Source organism: Echeneis naucrates, chromosome 1, assembly GCF_900963305.1.
Source record: "Echeneis naucrates chromosome 1, fEcheNa1.1, whole genome shotgun sequence".
In the NCBI taxonomy this organism is placed as follows: Eukaryota; Metazoa; Chordata; class Actinopteri; order Carangiformes; family Echeneidae; genus Echeneis; species Echeneis naucrates.
Genome location: NC_042511.1, coordinates 11,459,063 through 11,479,126, shown reverse-complemented (window position 1 = coordinate 11,479,126; position 20,064 = coordinate 11,459,063). Strand labels below are relative to the sequence as shown.

At 40.9% G+C, this 20,064-nt stretch overlaps 4 protein-coding genes and 1 long non-coding RNA gene across 5 annotated transcripts; 2 read left to right on the top strand and 3 right to left on the bottom strand.

The window, feature by feature from the left end:
* Window positions 1-855: 855 nt before the first annotated feature.
* On the bottom strand, window positions 856-8,437 carry slc25a10b (solute carrier family 25 member 10b). Its single transcript, XM_029497741.1, has 11 exons — window positions 7,894-8,437; window positions 4,475-4,594; window positions 4,094-4,208; window positions 3,922-3,970; window positions 3,735-3,776; window positions 3,602-3,645; window positions 3,442-3,512; window positions 2,777-2,869; window positions 2,615-2,692; window positions 2,465-2,521; window positions 856-1,940 (listed from the first exon to the last, which is right to left on the bottom strand). Exons 1-11 carry the CDS (start codon window positions 7,981-7,983, stop codon window positions 1,839-1,841), a joined length of 861 nt encoding a protein of 286 aa, XP_029353601.1. The 5' UTR covers window positions 7,984-8,437; the 3' UTR covers window positions 856-1,838.
* LOC115040932 (uncharacterized) lies at window positions 7,599-10,708 on the top strand. Its single transcript, XR_003840586.1, has 2 exons — window positions 7,599-8,199; window positions 9,022-10,708. It is a non-coding gene; the product is annotated as an uncharacterized LOC115040932 (long non-coding RNA).
* On the bottom strand, window positions 10,552-12,791 carry LOC115040865 (claudin-9-like). The gene is made up of 2 exons (XM_029498001.1): window positions 12,330-12,791; window positions 10,552-12,101 (listed from the first exon to the last, which is right to left on the bottom strand). The coding sequence occupies exon 2, from the start codon at window positions 11,862-11,864 to the stop codon at window positions 11,196-11,198; it is 669 nt and encodes a 222-aa protein (XP_029353861.1). The 5' UTR covers window positions 11,865-12,101; window positions 12,330-12,791; the 3' UTR covers window positions 10,552-11,195.
* A 598-nt stretch (window positions 12,792-13,389) lies between these two features.
* LOC115040792 (GTPase IMAP family member 7-like) lies at window positions 13,390-14,700 on the top strand. The gene is made up of 2 exons (XM_029497869.1): window positions 13,390-13,513; window positions 13,604-14,700. The coding sequence occupies exons 1-2, from the start codon at window positions 13,489-13,491 to the stop codon at window positions 14,410-14,412; spliced, it is 834 nt and encodes a 277-aa protein (XP_029353729.1). The 5' UTR covers window positions 13,390-13,488; the 3' UTR covers window positions 14,413-14,700.
* Window positions 14,701-16,261: 1,561 nt separating this feature from the next.
* Window positions 16,262-19,203, bottom strand: LOC115046642 (GTPase IMAP family member 7-like). The gene is made up of 3 exons (XM_029507151.1): window positions 18,995-19,203; window positions 18,733-18,804; window positions 16,262-17,476 (listed from the first exon to the last, which is right to left on the bottom strand). Exons 1-3 carry the CDS (start codon window positions 19,002-19,004, stop codon window positions 16,545-16,547), a joined length of 1,014 nt encoding a protein of 337 aa, XP_029363011.1. The 5' UTR covers window positions 19,005-19,203; the 3' UTR covers window positions 16,262-16,544.
* Between the last annotated feature and the right edge of the window lie 861 nt (window positions 19,204-20,064).

The window sequence follows — 20,064 nt, the reverse complement described above, 5'->3', positions numbered from 1 at the left end:
ATTGGTAGTATTAATAAAGGGATGGGCAGCTATCTTCATCCAGCCGGAGAAAGAGTCAAATTGGAGCCATTTATTATTACAGCGGAAGATCACCACCTACTATGGATTGTCCTACCACCTCGTGCTGCTTGGAAGTTTTAATTCTACAAGATTAGTACTGATTCCATGTCGAAGCGACAGGCATAACATTCAACCATGTCCCTTCTTTGAGTTAGTCACAGCTGGCCTCATCTCCAGTGACATAAAGATCGCTTTTGTCTGTTTTATGGAATCGATTTAAAGAACTATGATGGCATTTAGTTTACTTATGAAACACAAAAACAAAACATACACACACAAAAAAAAAAAAAACAAGTGATGTGGTTTACAACAATCACTCAATCTCATTCCCAGTCAAAATGTGTCACCTGGGATTGCCACACATCACAAACCCATTACATATTTTTTCCATTAATATTTTAATTCAAAAATTCTTAATGAATGATCTACAAAATGCAAATTCACAAATCCCAGAAGTGAGTTCCTCCAGTTTCATTTCTGTGCTAATGAATAAAGTTGCGGTTAACATTACAAATATTGTGGCTGATCTACCGCACAGTACCTCACATCTTCAAAATCTTAAAAATAAGACAATGTAAGCAAATAGTCTTTAAGTGACAATTTGACTATTTTTCTTTAATGTATCCTAGGACGAGAGTGCAGGTCTTTACAGCAATGAATATAGTTAACATTACCATACTGCCTCCTGCAGGACACACTGTAAGGCAACATTACTTGTCTCAGTAAACAGCAGGCAAAGTCAGACTTACAATAGGATGAAAACTGACCAGAGTCAGAAAACACTCTTGGTTGGCATTTTAAGGTCAGTGTAAGTCAGTATACTTCTTGTTTTTTTTCTTTTAGCGTAGGTATTAGGGTAGAACACGTTTCATGCTACAGCAGATTAGTCAGTATCAATCTAGGGAGTTTCAGTAAAGTGCCTGACAAAACAGTAGCATCCTGAGCAATAAAGCCTGACATTCATTTAACTCAATGAAATGGAAATATTTGAGATGAAAATGCTACAAGTACACTTACAGTATAGAGCAGGTCTCTACTGGCATCTCAACAAGCATCTCTATTCATACAGTAAGAACTTAAAGAGATCAAGGCGCCATTTGCAAGTTCACTGAGATTGAAAAACCAACAGAGCCACTGCCAAATGTACCCGCAGGTGTGTGTGTGTGTGTGTTCACAGTTTCATCAATAACTACCTCCTTACTTAAAAACACAAGACAAACAAGCTTGGTCCTAGTCTCCTAAAGATTTAAGAACGAAATTGTGACAGATGTGGAATGAAGGAATCAGGAGAATCAGAAAAAGCCGATGTAATTCCACCACATTAGTTGCTGATTTCCAGTTCAAATCTAGGAATTAGGAGATAAGAAGGCAAGCAAATAAATCTGCAAAATTCAGGGTGCATCACATTTGGTCAATACTATTGGGAATGATTAGTATGTGTGTTAAATGAAGCTACATGGAGATTGTTTAGTTGTGTATTAGGGATTTCTTTAGGCTAATGTTATTGATTGATCACAAGATTTAGCTGTAACATTACACAGCTCATTTTAGGAACAAGGCCAATGTGAAAATATCTTTCACAAACATCTAATATGAAAGTAATGAAGTGTTGGATACTGTAGGAGGACCGTAGGATACGCATTCCTGGTACAACCTTTTTAAATCACAGCCTAACAGTTGCTGTTAGACTGGTGTGGGCTCTGAACATGCTGTGCACCACTGGTGGACTGGCCTTAAAGCACTGAGCGCTGAAATCAAACAACAGCCCACTTAGAGGTTTAGGAGACAATGCGAATGCCAAAATACTTCTTCAGCTGCTCAAGGAAGATGAAGGTGAGCACAGTGTGGGGAATCAAGCGGATCCCTGCTGGAACAAGACCCTACAACAGAACACAGCATTACATTATTATTTGTTGATCTCTCCCCATCAGCCTGAAGGTACAATTACTACAGAACTCAGCTAAACAATGCCTTCAGTGTGTCAGTATACAACAACGTCATATCAAGATGGAATGTACTTCAATGCAGTATTCCTTCATCTGAATGCTCCTCTAAAGTATTGTGGTTATTTTGCTGTTGCTCATCATCTGCTCCATTTCTTGCAACAGGTGATTTTAGATGAACCTACCTCATATCACTGCATTTATTTACCTTTATGTAAATACATTACAGGAAGATTTCATTTGTGCCTCTACAGTACAGTTTATTCTGTTACAGAACATATTCCTACTACCCTGGACTGAATGGGTTTTCCAGGCTGCTAATCATTTCTTCCGTTGTTGTGCTCGAGGCAGGTTAATATTTGGCGCATTTAAGAACCTGTAAAGAAGTTCAGCTTAACGGTGGCACTAAACTATGATAGTGTCAGTGTACAGTGTGCAACAGTGTTTCGTCTTTTTTTTACCTTGTAAAATGCCAGTGGGCCCAGCTTGGCAGTTTCTCGTAAGCAATGTGTCACCCCCTGAGGAGAGAGGAATGGGTGAGAATGAACACCGGGAAGCAGAGGAGATAGATGGGCTGAAAGGATATGTAGGCGATGAAGGGATCCACTCACCGTGTACTCTCCCTTTGAGTTCATTAGTCTGGTTTTCAGTACATCCAGAGGTTGACACAAGAATGTAGCACAGCCTCCCTGCAGGGGAACAGTTCATTCAAGCTGAGATAATGAAACAAACAAGACTGGGAAACTTCACACTGACTGAGACCTGATACTTACAGCAATGAAACTGGAAAGAAAATGTGTGAGTATATTGTCTCCCATCATCCCTGTTCCCAACACCAGCTGCTTGGCCTGGTCATAACATGCCAACTGAGTTAGGAAATATAAGACACGGAGAAAACATGTCATTTTAATGGCAAAAAGAAAAGTCCAAAAATGTATGTTTCATAATCCTTCACTGCTTTCATTCAGCCTTATTTGGATATGAGAAACGTCTGTGTATATTAACTGAGTTGGCCTGTATCTTAAAAAATTTATTTGATCACTGGTCACTGTAGCATTTTCTCCAGATATCAACTTTTTTTCAGGATTTGGCTCCACCTAGTGGTACATCAACAGAAAAATACATAATCTTTTCATGACAAGCTTATGAAGTTAAGCGCCTTAGCGGATCAGTCATCAGATGATCATTCAAACAAGAATGAGAATTTGACATAAATATTAAGGTGTCAGTTTATCTATTCATCTTTTATTACATTAGAATTAAACAAAAAAAAATGAAAAATAAACAAACTATTGTTCTTCAGTGGCCTAAACTCCCCTGAGTTTCTTCAAGAGATGCTGTGCAATCACAACAACTTTAAATGTTACATTGTAATTTACAAGTTACAAATTTGACATCTGCAATGTCGCAAAAGCACGCAATGAACAGTGTAACTTGCCTGTCCAACAGTGACCATCGCTCCTCTGCTGGAGGCCATGGAGGCTCCAGAGAACAGTCTCCTAACACCCTCTGTGGGACAGGACACAGGCCAGAGGTCAGACATGATACCACCACATGCTGTATATAACACTGCGCACACCATACCACTCGGACTTTACCCTCTCTAAAGACTCTGAAGAGCCCATCAATGGCATGTTTGTAGCTGCAAAAAATAGGAAAACACATCAGTGAAATAAATTGTGAGTCACAACATAAAAGATTGTGGCTGTGACAGAAAGTTACACCACTCACTTTCTCCTCAGTTCTGGTGGTAGTTTCATGTCGTTCTGCATCCTACAAGCAAAAACAGTTCACAGGTGTTTCCACTATTTGCTGATTTTAACCACACACCAAAAATAAGCCATGTGTTATCAAAATGTATGGGAAAGTAGTCTCAGACCTCTGCTCCCCCTGATGATAATATTTTGCGGCATCTTACCTGACATTCACCATGTCCGCCGGTGTACCAACAAACCCACCAGTAAAACCTGTAGGCAGAGAAACCTTGCATTGGTACACGATCCAGGGGTGTCAGGGGTGACACTGCATGTACGCGCATGTGTAGGTGGGTGCACATGAAAAAGAGAGGCAGAGTGTGCATGTGCTCCCACCTCCAAAGACTCCCAGCAGGACCTTCTGGTAGAAGGGCATGGGGCCTTGGTTTGTGCTGCCCATCATATCCCTCACTGTCTCATAAATAGCAAATCTAGTGAGTGAATAGGACATCTGAGAGAGAGGAAGGAGGGGAGAGGAGGATTAGCGAAAGAAAAAACAGGTTAACTGATGTATCATTTCACATTTCACTATCACAATACTTTTACTTGCCACAAAATGAAATTATGTGCATGATAAATTATTTTCATAATTCCACAGACCAGGACACACCCTGATCCTGGTTTAGGATCTAGCCACTAGCCATGAGCAAATTTATTTTTAACAGAAATGATGCAATGCGTGTCGGCAGTAAGGTTGTTGAAAAAAGTGAAACACACCTGTCTACAAAGAGAGGCAGAGAGGCCGCTGTAAAGAGCCAGCACGCCGTCATTCTTCACCACATGAATGGCCATCCCCATCATCCTCTTCTTCACTTCCTGCTGTGTCTGCAGGTGTACCTGCAAAGACAGTGATGTCACCTTCAAAACCAAGAGAGGCACCTCAGTGGCATGACAGAGAGAACATCTGACAGGGCGTAGACTTAACACATCTCCAGACATCAACAAGGTGTGATGCTGTTGGCACTGAATCGGCAGTTTTTTCCATCTTGTTCTTCCGTGTGGAGCGACTTCAACATGGTAGTTACCGTATTTAGGTACGTAAGTGTGTCAAAAGGTTAAATGCAGAGCCTTGTGCGAAAAAAGAAAAGAGAATTTCCTTTTAGGCCATTTTATGGGTCAAACACGCTACATCCTTCACTCGTATAGTGCAACTCCATTTTTCATTTAGTTGCCTGGTGGCCACGTCTTCGCACTCACCTCGAGTTGGTAGTGCAGTCTGTCCAATGGAAAACTATCTATTGACCAGGGTGTCATCAAATATATTTTTCCAGATGTTAAGCTCCTCCATCCACAGAGCATCATAAATCATTTGAGTTGTCATAACTGTGGTAAGTAAACTGGCCTTCCAGATAGAGGAAGAAATAATGTACAACACAGGAAGCTGAGTTGGATAAATGTCTTCAAGGCAAATGCGTATGTGAGTGAACTGTCCTTGTTAGAGGAGGTCAGCAGCTACACAGTGTATCTTTTGTCCTCGGTTCTTATCAGACAGCCCCCAAACTCCTCAAACCACAATTATATCCATTCTTCTTTCAATAATTTCTTCCATCGCTTTCTTACAAAATCTTTTTAACACTGATGCCAGCCCAAAGAAGACCAGACAGCAGTTTAAACATTTAGTCAGATTATTTTAAAGTGCTGAGTAACCCTCCAGCTTCACCGGCCTTTAAATGAATACATTTGATAATAAATACTGGTTGGCTGCACAACACAAACAAAAACTTATTCCCTACACACAAAGAAAAACAAAGATAGGAGCCTATATCCTTATTAGCAACTGCCAGCTAACAAGGCATGCTGCCAGCAAAAAACTTTGAGCACCTGGTAGGCATGCAGGTGCAGTCAGCAGATACTAAAGTCATACTAAAGTCACTGAATCAATTTTCACAGCAATCAATCCAACAGTTGAAATAAGTCCATCTGGACCAAAATGGACTGCTATGCACATTAAAAAACTAAAGACCCATAATAAAACCCCTCAGCCTTGAAAACTAGGTCCAAACTATTTGAGTCAGATTTCACGCCGTGCAAAAATGTGTGAAGACAACGTCCTATTGAATTTCAGCAAGCTAATGTTTATGTGGACAACAACACTGCAGTGAAATATTACACCCAGGTGAGTGGATAAGTGTTGAGGTCAAAGATTTTTGTTCTTAGGGGATGTCTTACGATCTTGTTGACTAACTCTGCTGCATTAGCTTGGGATAACAATAGGTCATCTTATCTGTGGGTGTACAAAAAGCGTAAGTAAACATTGCGCTGTGATACGTCCATTTAGCCAAGTCCTGTTTCTCTGCTGAAAACCATCCACACACAGTCCACCTCAGCGCTGTTACCTTTTACAGGGACGTGTGCCGCATTATGAAGGGATTCATGTTTTAAGATTTGTACATAAAGTCACTGTCTGTCTCAGTGCGCACTAAAACAGATAAACTATGAGTTGCCATTTTGTGCTTTGTGTTGACACAATGTGGCTAAAATGTTTCAACATTACTTAACGACTGAGGAACAGCGATGTGTGGTTTAATCCCTGTCAGCTCAGACACGTGTGGTCATTGGTTCCTTTTATCCTGGTCATTCTTGGAAACGCGTAAAATAGTGGCAATGACACGCTAAAAGGAGAACGACCGTGATGTCATATGGTTGTTGATAACCAGAACGATTTTATGTTGATGAAGTCTCACAGTGCTTTGATTTTACAAATGAACCAGTATGAGTAATTCATTAACCATGTTGGTGAATGAAGTTTTTGTTTTACTGAGATGAAGTTTGGTTTTATGGAATATATAACAATGGGGCAAAGTCTACCATTTCATCTAAGAATTTTTATGCATTTGCAAGAGCAACAATTAACAATAGAAAATGTGCTTGTTAAAATTGTGATTTCATGTAATGTTAATCAGCGATTTTCAAGCCTTGATGGGAGAACTTGCAATGGCTTTTCCACTGAATTTAAAAAAACATTTCTTGGCCTGCACTATGTTCTCGATTTGTTTCTAGAGTATTATTTCAACGATCCTCTGATTCCCAGTGAATTTTAGTCTGTTTTCTCTTCTTTAAAAAAATTAAAATGAAAACAATGACACCTGAGAAACCCCTCCTAGCTAGATGTAGCTCTTGATGAAAGCAGCGGTGCTGATTTCCAACCAAACTAAACCTGGCTGTCATTACAGTCGGTCTGATTGGACTAAAACTCTGCAGGTTTTGAAAAGCTACATGTTGCTTTGTTCTGCTGCTTCTGTATTCCAGCATGATGGGACTAAAGGGAGCACGACGACTTTGAGTCCACTGCACTGACTCAAAAACAAATACAAAGTAACATAGCTCTATAGTTATAACTTTTAACTAGGTGACTCGAGGCCACAGTTTAGGACAAATTACTATGCTTTAGAGTAATTGCTGATCTTGTTCTCAAAAATAGAAACTAACTCTCCTTAAGTGTGCAGTAGACATGATTCTTCTTTGTTATGTGTTTATAGATGTACCGCTACCCTGAAGATGACTGATACCAGTATGTATAAGTGTTATTATGTAATCCAGCCCTCCAGCACTAATTATAGTGCTGGAGGGCTGGATTACACAGCTGCATCATGGCTGGCGTCACCTACTATACAAGCAGTTTCAGGCAGAAATGGAGCATTAACGGATATTTTCACCGCTGATTGGCAGCCTTGTCTGTATAATTACAGAGCTCATGACTTCCTGAGGTCAAGTTAGTGTTACGAGGGTCATGTGCTGCTGACTTACGTGCAACTTTTAGAGAAGTAGAAGTCAAGCAACTAAGAATTTTTGGCACTCGGTCTCGATGTGCTGGTTTACTCCTTGATACTGACACCTGCTGCCAAGTGATGACAGGCTGCTTATTGAGGGGAAAGAACCCCCCACCACACACACACACACACACACTGATACCACCAGTATGTGTATTCTAGCCATCGAAATATTAATATTACATGTAAAACTACAGCCACACACGTTATGTGTGCTTTTACAGTTCAGCTCTGATTTTCCACAGTGAGCAGTGTGTCAGCTGTGCCTACATTTCCGCAGCCCTGCACATCCCTGTGGACATCTACCACCCAGCGACACACGCATTATGCGGGAGGGAGCTGCTGTGGAGCCGGCGGAGCCCTCACCTTGATCAGATCCAGAGGATGTGTGCAGCAGGCGGCCCCGCAGGAAGCCAGCCCGCCGAAATACCACCGCGACATGCGTTTCTCCGTCATGGTGCCGTCCGTCGATGAAGCTGCAGCGGTGACTTCCTTCCTGCCGGCCCGCCCTGCTGTCGGCCGCCTGTGCGGGAGTACCGGGGGCTCCTGGTCTGCGGGACACGGACCGCCGCGTTAATCTTCAAACATTGCGATAAGAGGCTGCGCCATGGAGCGGCGGACTTTGGGCTGGAGCTGCATTGTGCACACTCACGCCACAAAACATGCGCACTGGTACGTAAAAAAAGTGTGTGTGTGTGTGTGTGTGTGTGTGTGTGTGTGTGTGTGTGTGTGTGTGTGTCCGCACTGTGTCAGAGCAGAGGATTGCAGGTTTACACCGACAGGCCAATTGCCACCGCAGTCTGCGGAGCTGCCTACCCGCCCCGGGGCCCCGAGATTCAAAGGTCGGCTGCGGGGTGCGACTGCGCTTCCGCCGGGAAGCGCACACTTTGTTAGCCCACTTTCACCTTCGTGGGCCAGCGAGGGATTTAAAGTGACACGCATCCTCCCTGCAGCTGTGCAGGCGGCGCCCGCTCCTCTGTCTCTTTAAGAGCACGAGCGGACAGAGAAAGTTCACTGCGGGGAAAAAAAACGGAAAGCCTCCAAACTTATCTCACCCAAGAGTCGACATGTGCAGACTCACAAAGATCAGGGTCAACGAGTGAAAACACCCCAGAGCAGACATCGTGTTTGTCCAACACACATGAGATAAAACTAAAACATTAAGAATGAATAAGTCAATCAAAGATGGAAACCACGGGTCGACCACGGGTCATTATTTTTCAAATTGCAATTTATTTTTGGAAATGGAACTTCTTTTAAAAGTAAAAATGAGTTGTTGTGTACTATACCAATGAAACGTCATCATTACAATATTGGTAATAAATAACCCTGCTACATGAAGAAGCTTAACTAGTAAATTATGTTTTATTTAATTTCAGTAAGCTAATGTTTTTTCTAAATTGTTGCCTTCAGAGAATTTCTGAAACATTTTGCAGAAGTATTTGCTGACCTATTTTACTAACTGTGATTATGTTTGGGCCCTTTCACCAACAGCAGCAGGGAAAACTTCAGCTCGGTGGAGGGGCAGTGGCTGTTTGGCTGACTGGTGTAAAGGCATTTCAAAGAGAGCTCAGTGACACTGTGTCGTCAGTGGAGCGGAGTAAAGATGAAATCCAGCACAGAAGTGAGACCTGTAAAACAAGATAAGTTTTTCTGACAGCTGAATATGTCAGTAACTATTCACATCTCTGGCCTTTTCTCATTTAAAAATGAAACACTAGGATTAGGCTTACGGGAAGTAATTATTTCAACTTTCATTTTTCACAAAGGAGTTCTCTCCTGTTGACAGGTGAACCGCTGCCTCTGGTGATAAATTATTATCAGTGTGACAAACACTTCAGTATGCAATAGGAATCACCCAAGTCTGTCTCAAGTTCATGCAGTGCATGTGACAGTTGGGTTTTGTTGATTTTCTCGTTTTAATCTTCAATTATATTACAAGTACCATTAACAATACATGACATGTTCTGTCATGTTAAGTAAGATGTTTCCTTTTACAAGTAGATTTCACAATTAACGGAACAGTGGGATTTAAATAACATTTAGGTTTACCGAGTGAAAAATGTGTTGTGCAACCCAAAGTGAACTTACAGGCTTTAAATTAGAACTACTTCAATCAGGAAAGTTCAGAATAGTTTGTTCCTTTCCAGCAGGAAGTTCAGTCACAGTCCAGAGAGCAGCAGGTCTTTGCATACCACTCTGTTGCCCTGCGATTAAAAAAAAAAAACAGCCCTGAATGTGTTCTTCTGTATTGTACACAGTTCGCAGGACAGTATGCTGGCAAGACTAAATGGAGACACTGTCATGTCAGACATCTGTTCCTTTTCATCCCTTACTTTTGGCACCATGCTGTGTCGGTTTCTGTGATAATGCCTCTCGTAAAAGTTGTTTGTCAGGAAACAGCCACCAACAGATTGAAACCGGCTGGAACTATTTTACAGCAGGGAAACCTGAAGAAATTCTGTTTGCCTTAGTCTGTTTTGCAGACACGCTACACTGACAGCTGTAGAGGAGTAAGAATATATAGTGTCTTGACAAGAATGATTAAGAGCAGTACCAACATACTTAACAGCATTCAACAATCAATATCAAATACATTCACAATGCATTCACACTGATAACGCGCTGTCATCTGTATAGTTCTTCTGTTTTTATATGATCTGGACTATACAAAATAATCAGAGTTGCAGGGAAAGTCATGATATGATTTAGTAAGTGTGCGCAGAGAACACATCACTGGTTTAGTTTGCACTTTCCCAAAGTGTAATATGCCTGCTGGCTGTGCACTTGTTAGACTGGGATAAGCTTGTTGTTTGTGTCTACACAATTAGATATTACACACTGTAGAGAGAAGAGAAAAGAATATGAATGGGACGTGTGGATGAAAGTTGTGGGGAAGAAGAGAAAGCAAAAGCATGTATTTATTGTGCATTAGTGGTTATACATAAAAATAAACTGCATCAGCAACAACAAAAAAAACAAAAAAAAACAATGCAATGTCACACAGATGTACATAAGAGCTTCTTGAGTGAATAATCATAATATTTTAATGTTATTAAGTCAACTCAGACTGGATATGTCAGAGCCCCAACACCTAAAAAAAAAAGAAAATGAACAACCAAAATCACTACAGCTGGAAAGCATAATAAATAGCAATCCATTTAACATCAATATCAATAATTAATTCTCATGTGGTAGCAAAACTTAGACAATGGAAGTGTTTGAAGGACTGAACATTTGCAAATTGCAGAAACAAGAAGTACATAAGTAGCCAAGAATAATTAAAACATAAAGAAAAACAGCATACACAGAAGTATTATGTGCACTGGCCTTCTGTCCACAGACGTCCCACACACACACAACCACAGGCAGCGTGGTATTTCAGAAATGTAAGTCACACACATTAATAAGCATCTAAACATCTAAAATCCTCCCACAGTTGATGTCAGCTCCCACTCTGACACATGGGCCTTCAATAACAGAGATTCTGTTCCTGTCTAGTGAATTATGTGAAGAACACTCAAAGAGCAACATTAATCTTTTTCACATGACTTGAACTATATATATGATAGTAAAAAAAAAAAGAAGTTAAGTACAGAAGTTCAAAAAGTTTGTCTGATCACATTGTGGCCTCTCACTTTGTACTCCACATGTGTAATGAAATGATCTCATACAAAAGATTTTTCTTGCTGTTTCGCCTCCCCTGCGGCTGCTTTCTGTCGGTTGTCTTTTGCTGCTGTTCCAAAAACAGGTAACATCCCCCCACCTGGTTGAGAGGAGCCAACGTGCAGCAGAGAGCCCCCCACCAGGAGCAGCAGACTGGCCCCCCAGCCCAGATACAGCGCTGCCCCCAGCTCTCTCTTTAGAGGCGCTGCAACATTCGGATCATAGAAGTCCCTGATAATTGCGTGGGCCGTCCAACAGATCGGTATCAAGTAGGCGAGGCCAGCCACGAGGAAGAGCACCCCTGCTATCCTCCCCAGCCGAGCTTTGGAGGCCTGGTTGCCATCACCCATGCAGTGAGTACATTTGGCCCCTGCCACCCCGAGCATGAACGCCAGAAGGCAGAGGAGCAGGGACAGGACAGTGAGGCCCCGGGCAGCTTGGGCGGACTTGGGCAGGGCCAGGGTGGAGTCATAGGTCTTGCACTGGATGTGGCCTGTCGTCTGAGACAGGCAGTTCATCCACAGTCCCTCCCACATCACCTGAGCAATCACTATCTCCCCACCTACAAAGGCAGACACACGCCAGAGGGGAGCGGCGCAAACCAGCGCTCCGATAACCCAACCCAGCACAGCCAAGACCAAGCCCAGCAGCTGGAGACCTGTCGATGCCATGATCACTGAAGAAACTTTAGGAGACTCTCAACATCAACAGATAACCCTCAAGAAATCCAGACAGCAGATTTTGTTCAGGTCTAATTCACAAATCTGCAGAGAGCTGAGTATTCAGTGAATGAAGGAAAGTCTTTTCACAGTATGTTGTCAACCGTTTACTGAGATGTCCAGAGACTGTGAGTTGTGAGATGAGTTTCAGTCTTCTCCTCTGGATCCTTTCTGGTTTAACACCTAGACCTGTAAATGTGGCATCATTTTTAGCAAATGTACTTTATAGAAACAGATAATGAATAATCTCAGAGGAAAAATAACATTTGAGGTCTGTGAATAGTTAAAACGATGATGGGTAGTGAGGTCATACTTTGTTCAATGTAACAGTCAGATTAGTATTAGTATGTGTGAGCAGCAAACATAATCCATTGACCTTTAACTTCCACAGCTCCAGCAAAACTCTGTAATACTTACTTTTTCACTTTTTCAATCAGGTGGAGTAATAAAAATCCCCTGTGCTCTTCCTCGGTCGTATGGCTGTGTGATATCTGTAGCTGGTGTCTCTCTCCTGTTATGACTGTCCAGTTTGTCTCTCTGAATCTCATAAGCAGGAGTGTAGGAGGGCAGCAGTGCGTAATACGGCGTAGTAAATACATACACACACACATACAAATATCCACACACACAACTAGTCATGCAAAAAAGAAAGGACAGTACAAAGACACTTTGTCTCACAGATTGTTGATTGCAAACATGATGTCATCTGTTGCATTTGGATTGACCAGATTGAGGCAAAGCATGGAACCAGGGAGAAGTCTCTGAAAGCTGATTGGACACAAGACCTGAAGCACTACATTCATTCATTCATAGTTTTCAACTATCTCAGTAAGAAGCGGAAATAAAATTTTATCCAGTGAAATAAATTCACAGTACCATTTTAACACTTTATCACGGTCAGTGGCAAGTTGGTAAAAGAATAGCTGTTCATAAAAGCACCACTAGATGGCAGCAGAGCAGCCACCACAATATCCATGTTGTTCCAGGCACAGTTTTATTTTTCTTTTTGCAGAAGGAGACATGCTGGAAACTTACTGCATAAATTTTATCTTCTTTCTCACTCTTTCACGACGTCACCTACAGCTTGTCAGCAATGTTTAATTCAAATTTCCCCACTCTGAAACTCCCCCCACACCTTGAAATAAAAATGACACAATATAATTTTTCAGAAGAATGTTAACAACATTAACTTTGTAAGTTACAGATGCGTCAATTTTGTCTCTAATTTCTGAAAACAAGAAATAAAAGCAAATGAGTTAGGATGTCAAATCTCATGTAAGATTGTGCACTAAAGCTCAGATTAGTGTGTCACCTTCTTCAGCATGTGAGAAGTCTCCACCTAAGCCATTTTTAAAATGTTTTACACATGATGCCAAAAAACCTTCTGTTCTAGTTCTAATTTTCCCACAAAACTGTAGTGAGTTTCATTTTCCTGGAAACCCCTGTGTTAGAGGGACAAAAAGGGGGGAGGAACGACTGCTGGTTCACACACTCACTGTGATCTGGAGGGTTACTGGCTCATTTTGCTTCAAACTCAAGATTCCCTCTGATTTTTTGGCATTTTTCGATTTACACCATGACACCTTCAAGTTGGACGGGAGGTGAGCAGCTTTGCATTTGCTTTGGCTTCTTACACTAATTCTGAGAACTGATCCGCAGCCTAAAAGTTCAAATAAACTTTTCATACACAGAGTCAAGCAACCTGAGGATCGTCCTACTGGGGAAGACTGGATCAGGAAAAAGTGCAACAGGAAACACCATCCTGGGGAAAAAAGCATTTGAGTCGGATGTCTCTCTGTCATCTGTGACAACTAGCTGCAAAAGTGCTTCTAGGCACTTTGATCAAAGAACTGTGAGTGTCATTGACACTCCTGGGGTCTTTGACACCTCGATGACAGAGTCTGAGTTGAAAAGTGAAATAGAAAAGTGTATCATGCTCTCTCTCCCAGGACCTCATATATTACTGCTGGTGATCAGACTGGATGCTCGGTTCACTGAAGAGGAAAAGAATGCTGTCAAATGGATCAAGGAGAACTTTGGTGAGGAAGCTTCAAAGTACACGATGGTGCTTTTCACCAGGGGTGACTTCCTCAAGGGAAGGTCAGTTGAGAGCTTTCTGGCCAAAACACCCAAACTCATGGAGGTGGTTGATGCCTGCCGAGCTGGGTACATTGTGTTCGACAACACATGCATGGACGATCGCACCCAGGTGGCTGACCTCTTCGAAAACATAGACAAGATTGTCCAATTAAACGGAAGTCATTACACCAGCAAAATATATGAAGAGGTAAAAAAGAAGAGGGAGTGGGATGAATGGTGGAACAAGTGTGCCAGCACTTTGAACAGTGCAGGTAATTATTTGTTTGTGGCAGCAGCAGTCGCAGCCCCGGGTGTCACTGCAGCTGAGGAATTAGCAGCTGCAGCGGTTCGGTCAACTGTGATGCTTGCAGGCGCAGGAGTTGCTAAATTCATTGGGGGTTGGGTCAGACCTAAAAAATAGGTCATGTCAAACCACGTTTAACCATTTACTATCCCTTGAGTGCAAATACAAGAACAAGAATTCATATTTGATTGTTTCGTTTTTAAATGTTTTCCCTCAATGTATGTAGCTACATATTTTTCAAGCATTGATGAACTCCTTGTACCTGAGAGCGACTTTATTTGGAGAACACTATCAGTCTTTTTATTTTTGATTTTGTAAGAAGTAAAAAAAAATTTGACAGTTTCAAAATGTTTGGTGTTGTCATAAATAATATAACTCATGAAGTCAAACGTTTGCCAATAAAAAGCTGCTGTTATCATCTCACTCTGGCTTTTTTAAGATGAACCTGTTGAAATTAATTCAGAATTGAAAAGTGACGCTGACAGAATCAGTACTAGTGGTGTCACATGTGGGACAACGTGAGCAGTTAAAATAAGAGTTCTCCTCAGTTGATATCGCACATACAGCCTGATAACACAACATACTTTCTCATACCTACTTTCTTCAAGTCCCATTAATATACATACGGGCCAAAAGTTTGGACACACTTTCCTATTCATTTGAATGAGAAGGTGTGTCCAAACCTTTGGTCCTGTACTGTATGACCACATAAGCTACAGCTGTATACAGATACTGCGTAATGAATAAATCTGTCCAACAGATGGAGAGATTAGAGCTGAAAACACTCTTCTGTTAAACTTATCAAGTTTAAACTAACAAATAAAATGAAACATTTATCTTTTGTAGACAATACTGTATCACCCGTTATATGGAAAAGACGATTTTAAAATACCCTAACAGCATTAAAAGAATTATTGTAATACCTTACTGGGTTTGTTTCATCTGAACAGTTGTGAGGTTATTTCCAAAGTTATTTTACATTGTGTCTATGTGTAAGACCATAAAGCTGAGCCTAGAACATTGCTTTGTGATTGACAGTTATGGGGTGTGAACATGGACATGTTTGAATTTAGGGTGAAACGATGTAAAATCAGTATCAAATGTATGTGTACATATCTGTCTGTCTGTCTGTCTTTGGACAGATTTTTGTCAATATTTGTCTTGTGCCAAAACAGGAGAAAACTCTGACCATCACTAACACACTGAGAAGAATTAGTTTCTGTATATTTACTGATAATCTCATTCTAATTGTGTTTTATTCATTCACTCATGTTCCACCGCTTATCTGTTCCCAGGTCATGGAGGGTGTTGGAGCACCTGCGGCATGGTGGAACAGTAATTAGCACTGTTGCCTCACAGCAAGAGAGTTTTATGTTCAAACCCGAGTCCTGTGACCTTCCTGTGTGGCCGCATAGGTTCCCTCAACAGTATCATTGAATTAAAAAAAAAACAAAAAACACCCTTTAAATAAAGATTTGGGTTATTTGTTTGAAATAAACATAGCAACTGAGAGACTTACTTAACTTACTTACATTTTAAGTGCTAAAGCCACTCTGTACGTTTTGAAATCACCTAGGGTATCATTTATTTGTTGTTCTACCTTAAAAAAAATAAATAAATCACTTTGTACATTGATGGAACTCAGATATTTTTTGTACAATACCACTTTAAAAAGCTCGGTCCGGATATTATGCATCTCCCACAGACTGGCCTCGAGTTGACCGTATTTAGAGCTGACAATGATGTAATGCAGTATAGTGAGGGGTTCCTCTGTTTGCTCACTTAAATCTGTCCAGTGGACGTCAACCATTGTCTTTCGTTTCCTTTAGGGATGTGAGCTCATAATTTAAACTCATAATATACTAACAATAAAGTGAAGTAAACTGTATGTATGTAATCTGCATGACTATTTCATTTTAGAAATAATTGCATATCTTATGAATGTGTGTAAACTGTGAAACATTTATTTACATTTATCTCCTAACACAATTCTTTACCACCTATAATATAAAACAAAAGATATTTGCCAATAAATCATGATGTGGGTTTTATTAGCTCTATACGATGAGTGAAGGAAAAGAAAACAAACAAAAATAAGTATTGCGTTTCATACCGTTTGTTTACTGTCAAAATGAAATTCACATAATTCAGACTAACTGCTGTGTCTTAAATATTTTGGCAGAAGTACTGCATACTGCTTCACATACTGTAGAAAGATGACCATGTCCTTGTTACCACACCATGAAAAGTTATACAGGAAAAGAAGATTTAGTTTTACATCTTGTGCCCTTCCATATGCAAATGGCAGCTAATCCGCTCAGTATTCCCAGGATGAGCACAGGCGCTCCAAGCGCCAGAGCCACTATGGGCTTAGCTCCCACCGCTATGACCACGCCGGCAAACACCAGCACCACGGCAGCCACCAAAGCCACGCGGATATTCTTCCTTTTAACCTTTTTCTCCTTTTCTCTCTCTTTCTCCTTCTTCTCTCTCTCTGCATCCCACATTTTCCTCTCTTCCTCTTTCTTATCTTCCTCCTCCTGTTTCCTCCGCTCCTCCTCCTCTCTCAGCTTCGTCTGGGCTTTTTCATACATCTCGTTGGTGTAGTGTTTCCCCCCATTCTCCTGTACCATTTCCTTGATCATGGTGACTAGCTCTGTGACCTGCACGCGGTCATCTGCGTCATTGTTGTTGAAGGCGTGGTATCTGCGTCCAAACGTAATTGAGAGTCTCCGTAGCTCCTTGCACTCTTTCAGAGCATTGTCAGCTTTCGCCTGATCTTTACACGTAAACAGCATGATAGTGTACATGGAGGCATCATCACCAAAGTTATCCTGGATCCATTTCACAGCATTTCTTTCCTCCTCCGTGAACCTAACTCCAAGTCTGATTACCAGCAGGAAGGCGTGAGGGCCGGGCACCGACATCTTGACGCATTCCTCTATTCTGGTTTTTAATTCTTCCTCAGATATGCCTGTGTCAAACAGGCCGGGAGTGTCAATCACCTGGACCACCGTCCCGTCTACTTCCCCGGTCTCTGTTTCACAGTGTTTGGTCACAGATACAGGGCTTGGGTCCTCTTTGAAGGCAGCTCTCCCAAGGATGGTGTTTCCTGTTGCACTCTTCCCTGATCCAGTCTTGCCCACCAGGACTATCCTCAAGCCTCCAGACAAATCCAAAGCTGTAACATGCGTAAAAGAAGACTTTGGTTTACAGGTACCAATGTTGGTCTTTTGGTTGTCACAGCATCGCTTTGGCTTCTGTGTCACCTCTTCTAGAGTAACTTGCTTTATTTTTCTACTGTCCCTTTAAATACCCAACAAGTCTTTGCTCATCTGTAGGGCTACAGTGGAGTGTTTTCACAAGATGGCCGCTGTTTTTGTTTTTTTCTTTGTGTGTGTGTGTGTGTGCACGCGCGTGTGTGCATGTGTGTGTTATGGACATATAAAGAAAGTCATATACACTGTGCCACTAACTGACTGTCAGTGGTGGAAAAGCATGACTTACAAATTTAAATAAACAGAGGGCAGAAAAAGGACGAAAGAATTTTACCAAACAAGTGTTGTTCACATCAGCTTCTAACTTGTAATTCTGATGCGGCACTTTTCTTAGAATTTCTCCACTATTGACAATATGAACAGAAAGATCAAGTAATGAGTGGCATGGCCTCAGAGGTGATAGTTACACTGCAGTACAGTCTAATATTAATACAGGTATGAACTATCCAGGTCAAATTATCTGACAAAAGGAAGCCAATATAGGCCCTAAATCTGATTTGACTATTGGGCTAACCAACTTGGAGCAATGCATCAATACTAACTGACAACATACCCATGGTGACTAACAGCAACTATATTTTCCTCTTTAGAATCAGATTTTTAAATCTCTGAGGTTGTGATGGCAATAAAGCTGTCGTAGAGACTGGAAGAGGTATTTTCATGTTTTTGGCAGCCTCTGGCGCAGTGGGACGCACATGTGGAGGAAACTGCACAACAAAGGAGCAAAGCCACAAACACCAAAACTCTTCAGGCTCATGCAATGTTCAAGAAACTTTCATTCATATGAAAGGAAGCCAATTGCAATAACATCTAAAATTTTCTAAAATCAAATTTCAAAATTAGACTTTCAAGTTTCATGCAAGATCAAATGCATACAAAATGTCTACTGGGCCTTATGAAAACACACATTGTCATTATGTGGGAAACACTGAACATGATTTATGGGTGTCCTCTCAGAGGATATGCAACCACTTACTGTCTGGGTAAGAGCACATGTATTATTGATTTACATTATTGAAACTAATAACCCAATTTCTAAATAAAAAAACAAAAAACAAGCATAAAAGTAAATAATAAATTTTTGATAATAATAAGTTATTTGAGAAATACATGTGTCTCATTACAGGGCACCAGCAAGAGAGACAATGAATGAACATACCGTCAAAGTTATGGAGTCCACACCCATCAGAGCGAGGGGAAGTTCTCTGCTTCTTTTCCCGCAGTGGTATTCCTGTGACACAAAACGATGCCATCAAAACACAATAGATTATTAGCCATTTAACGTCATTATCGTGGTCTTGGTATTTTATGTTTCCCTTGTGTTGCTTTTTCAGTGTCGCACTACGTGCTTTACATCTCACATTATTGCAAAAATCTATGCTGTTGTACTTTTTGACATCAGGTTGGAGAGATTGTCTTACCTTCAGCCATCACTTTGGATCAATCTTTCCCAGTCCCCAAATGGATAAATGCTCTCTTCCAGCCCAGTGTGGCGAATGTAGAGAAGCTTTCTTTCACATTAGTTCTCTGGGAAATTTCTGGAACCGGCCATATGCTCTAGGGGCTTCCTATTTCCTTGTATTGTCTTCTGAAATATTCCTGCCCACAGGGACTGTCCATAGCTCTGTAAATATGCTATACAGGTTGGTGCGTGCACGGTCAGCATGTTTTAATAAGTTCAATCAAAACATTAAAACAGCATTCGAGCTCTATAACTTATAAACTTAGGTTATCTTATCAAAGTAATGAGGCCTGCTTCTTTAAAAAGGGAGGAAACAAGAAAACCTCCTGTGTGCATCACGTCCTGTCATTGTTCATGTCTCCTCCTCACAATTTGTCTGGACTGAATATGCTCTACAAGAACATCTCGAAAATAATGGCTCACCTACTAGGTCAACCTCCTGACCTCACTATTACAGTGATGTTTTATTGTTCACACATGAGGAATACAAGTATTGGAAGAGTTAGACATTTGGCTCAGTACGTTTAAGTGGAAATAAAAAATGATGAACATCCACTTTTCTAGATGTGTTCCATTATCTGTTGCCATATAATGCCATAATCTATGCCAATAACATAAAAATCCAAAATGTAATTTACTTAAAAGGTGAGTTTGTTGTTTTTAATTTTGCTTTGTAAGATGTAATTGCATATTTTCATGTACAGTTAACAGGACCGCCCATATATTTCTAGCTTTAACTTAAAAATCGTAAAAATGGGGAGCAAAAACTAATAATATTGATTAATAATAATGTTGCATCCTGTAGTCAGTTAAAGACTTTGTGGTTAGGTAAATAATGTTGCTTTGAAAGAAAACATGAAACCCATTACCCATTACATCCACATCTTTGTCTTGGCTGTAACCTCTGTTATCAAATAATGTGACCGGCACAAGCAGGGAGCAAACCAGGATCCAGGATTTTCCACACATCTCTGGCCGAAACCACACAAAAAAGAAAAAAATGTCAAGAAAATCTATCAAAGCAGGAAG

What these genes read in the sequence shown, in the direction of transcription:
- slc25a10b (XM_029497741.1), bottom strand. Translation starts at nt 7,983, where the DNA reads ATGACGGAGAAACGCATGTCGCGGTGGTATTTCGGCGGGCTGGCTTCC. An exon ending in CTTCAGAGTCTTTAGAGAGG is followed by an intron (nt 3,513 to 3,601) that starts GTAAAGTCCGAG and finishes CCTGTCCCACAG; the next exon opens with AGGGTGTTAGGAGACTGTTC. An exon ending in TTCTTTCCAGTTTCATTGCT is followed by an intron (nt 2,693 to 2,776) that starts GTAAGTATCAGG and finishes GTTCCCCTGCAG; the next exon opens with GGAGGCTGTGCTACATTCTT.
- LOC115040865 (XM_029498001.1), bottom strand. Translation starts at nt 11,864, where the DNA reads ATGGCATCGACAGGTCTCCAGCTGCTGGGCTTGGTCTTGGCTGTGCTG.
- LOC115040792 (XM_029497869.1), top strand. Translation starts at nt 13,489, where the DNA reads ATGACACCTTCAAGTTGGACGGGAG. An exon ending in ACCTTCAAGTTGGACGGGAG is followed by an intron (nt 13,514 to 13,603) that starts GTGAGCAGCTTT and finishes TTTCATACACAG; the next exon opens with AGTCAAGCAACCTGAGGATC.
- LOC115046642 (XM_029507151.1), bottom strand. An exon ending in TGGACTCCATAACTTTGACG is followed by an intron (nt 17,477 to 18,732) that starts GTATGTTCATTC and finishes CGCATGTTACAG; the next exon opens with CTTTGGATTTGTCTGGAGGC.